The 8,243-nt window shown below is 43.4% G+C and overlaps 2 protein-coding genes across 2 annotated transcripts; both read left to right on the top strand.

Annotated features, from left to right (window-relative positions):
• The first annotated feature begins 725 nt into the window (after window positions 1–725).
• On the top strand, window positions 726–3,588 carry LOC110225937. Its single transcript, XM_021016345.1, has 2 exons — window positions 726–1,396; window positions 3,374–3,588. The coding sequence occupies exons 1-2, from the start codon at window positions 727–729 to the stop codon at window positions 3,586–3,588; spliced, it is 885 nt and encodes a 294-aa protein (XP_020872004.1). The 5' UTR covers window position 726.
• Window positions 3,589–6,141: 2,553 nt separating this feature from the next.
• Window positions 6,142–7,055, top strand: LOC9298764. Its single transcript, XM_021016355.1, has one exon. The coding sequence runs from the start codon at window positions 6,152–6,154 to the stop codon at window positions 6,839–6,841; it is 690 nt and encodes a 229-aa protein (XP_020872014.1). The 5' UTR covers window positions 6,142–6,151; the 3' UTR covers window positions 6,842–7,055.
• Window positions 7,056–8,243: the final 1,188 nt, after the last annotated feature.

Genomic DNA, 8,243 nt, shown 5'->3' with positions numbered 1-8,243 from the left:
TTCTTTGTATGTTCTTTGTTGGAGTGGTTTATGAAAACTTGCGGGTCGAGAGTGATGAGACGGGATGCCCTTGGTCAACTATGTTTGCTATGGTGGTGTGGTGGAGTAGGAAATGGCGGTGTGGATATGTCTTTGGGGAGGTGGGGAAGTGTAGGGACTGGGTTAAGTTTGTAAGAGATTTGGCTAATGAGGTTCATCATGCTCATATGTTGGTCCGAGAACAAGACAGAGGGAGACCACGGGTGGAAAGCATGATTGCTTGGAAGCCTCCGGAGGGGGAATGGCTGAAATTGAATACGGATGGTGGATCACATGGCAATCCAGGGCTGGCGACGGCAGGGGGAGTGTTGCGGGATGGGGCGGGCCGGTGGTGTGGTGGCTTTGCCTTAAATGTGGGTATATGTTCAGCCCCTCTAGCTGAATTATGGGGGGTATATTATGGGCTATATATTGCTTGGGAGAGGAACATTAGAAGGGTGGAGCTAGAGGTGGATTCAGCGGTGGTGGTTGGTTTTTTGACAAAGGGGATTAGCGAGACGAACCCGTTGTCTTTCCTGGTGCGGTTGTGCCATGGCTTTCTTTCAAGGGACTGGATTGTCCGAATTTCTCATGTGTATAGGGAGGCTAACCGTCTTGCTGACGGGTTAGCTAACTATGCGTTTTCATTACCTTTAGGTTTTCATTTTTTAGAGGTTGTCCCACCTTTTGTGGCGACGATTGTTGAGGATGATGTCCGAGGAACTGCGTTTCCAAGGCATGTCCGAATTTAGTTTGTATTTTTTCAGTTTAGTAATAAAGTTCGGGGAGGCATTGCCTCCCTATGACACACCAAAAAAAAAATGTATTTACTGTGAACATCAATCTCACCAATTAGGTTTTTTTTTCCTTTCTTACTCTCTTGCAGCCTCGCTTTCTCTGAAAAAGCATTTTAGTCACATGTCTCTGCTTCTCAACCAGCCCTCGAAGCTACTATGCTTCCGGAGGAAATCTGTGTTGGTAAGATCCTCTCCTCTTCTCTCTAATGGCTTATCATCTTCATTGCGGCAAACTCCGCCTTGTACCATCATCGACGCTGTTCCATGTGGAGCGGATCTCGGAAAACTCGTCATTTCCAATGCTAACGCAGTTCGCTACACTTACTTGGAAAAGAAGGTGCCTCTGGAGTTGGTGGATAATCCAATGTTAACGATCGGGTCATCCCATGGCTGGATAGCTACTTTGAGTCAGGACGACGGAATACTTCGTCTCCAAGACGATCTAAACCCGGTTGCATCGGATATAGAACCGAAACGCATTCCACTGCCTCCTCTTGTAACTCTGCCTCATTGCCAAACTCAATATAAGAATGTTGAATTGGATGATTTTATTACAAGAGGGATTACACTTATATATACAAGTGAGAGATGTAAGAGTAGCCCTAATCACACATAAATACAGAATATGTAATTGAGATATCAAATATATGATTGACAATATTATCTCCTTAATCATCTCCTTAATACGCCCCCTCAAGATGGAGGGGCTTGCGAAACTCCAATCTTGTTCGTTAGCCGCTGGAATGTTGATCGTGGTAGTGGTTTCGTTAGCGCATCAGCTAGTTGATCGTCAGTCGAGATATGAGCTACACGTAGTGATCCGGACTGCACTTGGTTTCTAACAAAATGATAATCCAAAGCTATATGTTTCATTCTTGAGTGAAAAACCGGGTTGGCGCATAAGTACGTGGCACCTACGTTATCACAGTATATGACAGGAGCAGCGGTGATGGTAATACCTAGTTCACTGAGAAGAGAGCATATCCAAGCTAGTTCGGAAGAGGTATTTGCCACAGCTCGGTATTCGGCTTCGGTGGATGATCTAGCTACGCCTTTTTGCTTCTTTGAAGACCAAGCAATAGGATGATTACCTAAATAGACAATGTAGGCATTGGTGGAGACGTAATCGTCATTATCTCCAGCCCAATCGGAGTCCGAGAAAGCATGGAGACTCGGAGAATTAGCACGGCTCAAGAAAATTCCATGGGAAGGAGTTCCTGCTAAGTATCGAAGGACTCTTTTAACCGCAAGCCAATGTTCATCGGAAGGTGAGTGCATGAATTGTGATAAACGGTTGGTGGCATAAGAGATGTCAGGTCGAGTGAAAGCTAAATATTGAAGGCTGCCAACAACACAACGGTATTCGGTTGCATCAGAGAGAGGCGTACCAGATCGAAGAGTCAGTTTTGGAGAAGATGCCATTGGAGAAGTGACTGGTTTTGCCGAGAGCATGTTCGTACGATCTAGTAAATCAAGGATGTACCGTCGTTGTGTTAAGTGAAGACCATACTCTGTCCGTTTTGCTTCTATCCCCAAGAAGTATGAGAGTTCTTCATGGTCTTTAACTGAAAACCGTGTTGCAAGTGAGGTAAGTGTCTCTTGAAGCAGAACATTATCATTTCCCGTAACAAGTATGTCGTCTACATAAATCAACATATAAACAAAGGATCTGCCTTTCTTCAAAATAAAGAGAGAGGTGTCTGCTACTGAATTCTCAAAGCCGACGGAGAGAAGGAAAGTTCGTAGCTCAAGGTACCAGGCCCGTGGCGCCTGTTTAAGGCCATACAACGCCTTCTTAAGATGACACACATAATCCGGACGATCACTATCAATAAAACCAGGAGGCTGAACCATATACACATCTTCCTTGAGAGTGCCTTGTAAGAACGCATTGTTTACGTCGAGTTGACGAATAGGCCAGTCTCTCTCAACAGCGACTCCGAGTATAAGCCGTATTGTCGTCGACTTAATGACAGGACTGAAAGTCTCGGAGTAATCAAGACCTGGTTGTTGATTATATCCTTTCGCGACCAAGCGAGCTTTATACCTGCGAATCGTACCATCAGGATTATATTTTGTTGTATAAATCCACTTACAACCTACTATGTTGACTGTTGATGGTGGTGGCGGAACGAGATCCCAAGTATGATTAACCAATTGAGCATTGTACTCCTCTGACATTGCTTTTCGCCATTTTTCGTCCTTGAGCGCTTGATTAGGTGTTCGTGGCTCATGACCAGATGACTTAGCAAGAGACATGGCAAGAGTATACTTTGTATTTGGCTTTGAAATCCCTGTTTTAGAACGAGTCTCCATCTTATGAATGTTCACCGGATTAACAGGAAGCGTCGAAGAAGAAGATGCTTCATTGAGAGTCTGTGATTGGGCCTGATTTGTTGTTGAGATTTGTTGGGCTTGTTGGGCCTGTGTCTCTAAACCAGAGTTGACTTCAGAATTTTGTTGGGCCGGTGACAAAGTTGGGCCCGTTGGTGATTGTTGTTGAGACGAAGCAGAGCTCTCTGAAACAGAGGTGTCGTGAACTGGAGTCGACGACTCAGAGTTGGCCATTACCGGCGAGTGTGATGAAGCCGGTGACGGAGGGTGTGGTGAGGACGGAGCTGACGATGGAGTCGCCTGGGAATGTGACGATGTTGCAGTTGTCTCCGAACCAGACATTCCCAATGGTGAAGGAGCCAAGGTCGAGGGCTGGTCACCGGAGGTCTCTATAAGTGACGGAGAGGAAACAGGAACTGAAGTGGAAGAAACAGATTGAGAAATTTGTTCTGATGTGGAGGGAATTGATTTTTGTAGTGAGGAAAAAGGGAAAACATGTTCATCAAAACAAACATGTCGTGAGACATATATGCGGTGAGAGACGGGTTCGAGACAGAGATAAGCACTCTGAGTGAGAGAGTATCCGAGAAAAACACACGGAGAAGATTTAGGAGCAAGTTTATTGTTGACGTATGGTCGAAGCCAAGGGAAGCATAAACACCCGAAGATTTTGAGTTTTTCATAGTTTGGATTAGCGTTAAAAAGCTTTTGGTAAGGAGATTGAAGAGATAGAGTAGGAGTGGGCATACGGTTGATAAGATAAACGGCAGCAGAGAAGGCATATGTCCAGTAAGTGTTGGGCATAGAGGCATGAGTGAGGAGAGAGAGGCCGGTTTCGACAATATGGCGATGTCGTCTTTCGGATAAACCGTTATGTTCTGGTGTATGAGGAGGAGTTGTAAGATGAGAGATACCATTGGTAGAAAGAAAGGATTTGAGGGCTACATATTCACCGCCATTGTCGGAGAATAATGTACCGATTTTTGTTTGGAATTTATTTTCGACTAGAGCTTTAAATTTGATAAATGTCTCTTTGACATGTGATTTTAAACGGAGAGGATATAGCCATATATAGCGAGTGTGGTGATCAACAATTATAAGGTAATACTTATAATTATCAATGGAGATCACAGGAGAAGTCCACACATCACTAAATAGAATTTCGAGAGGACGAGAGGAGGAGATTGATGTTTCAGAAAAGGAGAGCTTGTGACTTTTATTGATTGAACAGTCATTACAAAGAGACTGGGACTGTTTTGTTGAATGAGGTAAAGCAAATTGAGAAACAATAGTTTTTAAAATTTGAAAAGAGGGATAACCTAAACGAAAATGCCACTCTTGTAAAGAGGGTTTATTTGAAGTAGAAGTGAAAAATGAAGTTGCAAGAGGTTTGAGGATTGGCCACTCATAGAGTTCCCCGTTAGTGCGACCTTGGAGTAATTGGGCCCCCGAGCTGAGATCCTTCACCTGAAAATGTGCAGGAAAGAATTCAACAGAAACACCATTAGCATTACAAAGACGATACACCGACAACAAATTCTTTTGAATGTTAGGTACACAAAGAACATCACGTAGAGTCAAAGGTTTAGAGCAAGAGGGAAGAGATGCTAAACCGGTATGAGAGATACGTAGCCCAGAACCATCACCAATCAACACCTCTTCACCGCCATTGTACGGCTGATGGAGAGAAAGGTTGTTAAGATCAGAGGTGATGTGGTGTGTGGTGCCGGAATCGAGAATCCACGGATTCTGGCTTGATGATGATGTGGCGGCTGTCACAAGATTCGCACGAGGCAACCATGGAGATGGAGGGTACGGCGGTGTTGGGAGGAGCGGTGGAGCAGAGCCTTGTTGATTAGTCAAGGCTTGTAGTTGATAGCAGCGTTTAGCGGAATGGCCTTGAACACCACATATCTGACATTTCCCGAGATACGGCTTGGACTGTCGGGAATCATTGCCACGAGGATTGTATGAAGGTCTCCATTGTTGAATCTGCTGGTTGCTTGGTGGTTTCGGAGTAGAGCGATTGTTGCGGTTGTTGGTGACATAATTGGCTGTGATCGGAAGAGAGGAGGGAGGAGCTGCTGTCATGAGGTTAGCTTCGTGATTAAGAAGCTTCTCATGTAGTTCCGTGAGGCTTGGAGGAACATCACGGCCTTCCATCTGATTCACTATCGACTTGTAGTCCTCGGAGAGCCCATCGAGAATGTACTCAATCTGATCCTCATGATCAATGACTTTGCCGAGAAGAGCCAATTGATCAAACCGAGTAGTGAGACCTTGAAAGTATTCGTCGATGGTTCGTGTACCTTTTGTCCATTGTTTGACTTGGTGTTTGAGTTGCTTGATGTGACCACGGCTAGGTTTGGCGTAGGTCTGAGCAAGAGTGAGCCACACATCGGCAGAAGTGAGAGCACGGGACACAAGGGGCTGAACAGAGGCTGAGAGTGCGCCGATGAGGCCTGAATAGACCAAGCGGTCTTGTCTCTTCCATAGATCGAAGGCAGGATTTGGTGTGTTAACATCGTTAACAACCAAGATCGGCTCCGGAACGGCGGCGGATGGGTCAAGAAACTTTGCAAGAGAGTAACCATCAAAGATGGCATGAACTTGTCTGCTCCACATGAGATAGTTTGTGGCATTGAGTTTGATAACATTGCTCATGTTAACATTCACGAGAGTGGTGGGGGTGACGGCTACTGTTTCGGAGTTGTTGTTGTTGTTGTTCTCTGCCATTGACGAGAGGAAGGAGAGAACAGAGAGGTATTAAAAAAATGAGAACAGAGAGATTTTACCGAGAAGAAGAGGGAGGCTCTGATACCATATAAGAATGTTGACTTGGCTGATTTTATTACAAGAGGGATTACACTTATATATACAAGTGAGAGATGTAAGAGTAGCCCTAATCACACATAAATACAGAATATGTAATTGAGATATCAAATATATGATTGACCAATATTATCTCCTTAATCATCTCCTTAATACTCAAATCGTCACCAATGGTGTCAATGTCCTCATCTTCTCCCGAGGATGAGAACTGTGTTGTGGCTGTCAAGTTCTTGGGACCTCAAATCAGCTTTTGCAGACCGGCTCAACGTAACTCTGAGTGGATCAATGTCAGAATCGCAAACCCTTGTTTCTACTCCTCTCGTGTCATGTTTTCGGAGAAACATGACATGTTTTGCATCCCCGGATCTGGAGGCCATCTCATTGCATCATGGGACCTCCACACAGACAAGCACAAAAATCCCAAGTTTCAGAGGTTGAGGTTCCAAAACATTCCAAAGCTGACAAAGACCAAACGAGAGATTATGGATTCGTGCTACAAAAGCGAACACTTGGTGGAGTCAAGAACCACCGGTGAAACTTTCTTGGTTAAGTGGTACAGGAAGGCCGTCTGGAGAGGTATGTCGAAATTGAGCACAAAAGCTTTAATGGTGTTCAGGCTGGACGACGAAGGAAATGCTGTTTACACTAAAGACATTGGAGATCTATGCATTTTCCTCTCAAAATCTGAACCTTTTTGTGTCTCTCTTAGCTCCTTACCAGGCATGTTTTTCCCTAACAATGTTGAATACATGGATGCGGACGAAGCCGGATATTATGATCTGGCAGATTCTTCTATCGTTGGTGATCTTACTCTAATGGGGACCGGTGTCTATATTCCACCTCAAAATATAGACAACTAGTTTGGAACTGAGTTTGAGTCTAGAGTCTGTCTTTTCTTTTTAAATCTTTAAACATCAAATCTATTTGTTTTTTTTTTTTATTCTCTGGAAGATTGATAATTTGATATGCATATGCTCTTTAGGAAACTTTGCTATCATCTCTCACCAGTCTGTCTTTCCCAGCAATCATTCATTAGTACTTTATGGAAATTATACATTCAGGGTCCCTCCAAATATGAACAAACTAGCACGTTCGTTTGTATGTTTAAGCAGCGATATAATCATTCATATGTTTAATGTGTGATGTTGCTTTTGAATCTAAACAAGAAGTTACTTGAGCACTTGAGATCAGTTGATATGAAATATGAACTGTAATATTTCACAGTGTTATATTGCGCAAATGGAAACAAAAGCTTTAATGGTGTTCATGCTTGACGAACAAGGAAACGCTCTTTACACTCAAGATATTGGAGATCTTTGCATTTTCCTCTCACAGTCTGAACCTTTCTGTGTCCCTGCTAGCTCTTTTCCAGGCCTGTGCCATAACCAAGTCACAATCTTTGATGGTGACGAAGTCGGCTATGTCCATCTGGGTGATTCCACCATCATTACTGATGTGATGCCTACATTCAAAAACAATTACCTTATTCCACCACAAAAACTAGACTAAGTAGTTTGGAACCGAGTCTTTTCTTTTCTTCCTCTATATTACCATGGTCATTGGACAGTAGTTTTATCTTGGAACGGATCCCTTTGCTTTGTTCACCCCTCAATCTCTCTGCAAACGATAATATTTACATCATGGCTTTGATTTGAGTCTGCTTTTGGGTAACAACAGGTTCTCTTTGTAGTCACAAAAAAATAAATAGTATTCACAATCACAAGAAAGGGCCAAAATAAAACCACCACCTAAATAGCTTTGATCCAAATTACAGCAATAAACCAGTTTCTCACGTTAGACCAAAGCTGCAACTGCTTCTGATCTCAAACCACAAACCTTCTTTTAGCAAAAAAGCACACAACTTTCTGGATTGTTCATAACAACAAAAAGTTCAATTCTTGAAAAAAGAAGAAATCATCAAAAGGGTTTCTCTCCAGGGAGATATGAAGGAGAACCCCATTCCACTTGATTTTTCTTTCTATTGAAGATTCCACTTAGATTCGGCAAAAGCACTTTCTTTGATACCACAGATGTTTTTGTCTTCTCCAGTTTGTTATGGACAGGTCTCTGTTTCGGAGCTTTGTAATGTTTTTGCGGTGATGATTCACTGGCCATATTCATCTCAGCTTCTGCTAGAATCCTTGTCGCCGCTTCCTCTGCTTTCTTCTGATCTCTTTCGCGCCATCTCCTGAGTTCTCCTTCAACAGCTTTCTTAGCAGCATCGGCCATAGCTGCTTTCTTCAGTGCCTCTTCTGTTGCACT

Source organism: Arabidopsis lyrata (genome assembly GCF_000004255.2).
Source record: "Arabidopsis lyrata subsp. lyrata unplaced genomic scaffold ARALYscaffold_236, whole genome shotgun sequence".
Lineage (NCBI taxonomy): Eukaryota > Viridiplantae > Streptophyta > Magnoliopsida > Brassicales > Brassicaceae > Arabidopsis > Arabidopsis lyrata.
The sequence above is the reverse complement of the archived record's forward strand: the minus strand, read 5'-3'. Positions and strand labels throughout refer to the sequence as shown.

Bases quoted from the DNA above. Each gene is read 5' to 3' on its own strand.
- LOC110225937 (XM_021016345.1), top strand. From the start codon at position 727: ATGATGTCCGAGGAACTGCGTTTCCAAGGCATGTCCGAATTTAGTTTG. The intron at 1,397-3,373 runs GTGAGAGATGTA...TCGACGACTCAG, and splicing joins GATTACACTTATATATACAA to AGTTGGCCATTACCGGCGAG.
- LOC9298764 (XM_021016355.1), top strand. From the start codon at position 6,152: ATGGTGTCAATGTCCTCATCTTCTCCCGAGGATGAGAACTGTGTTGTG.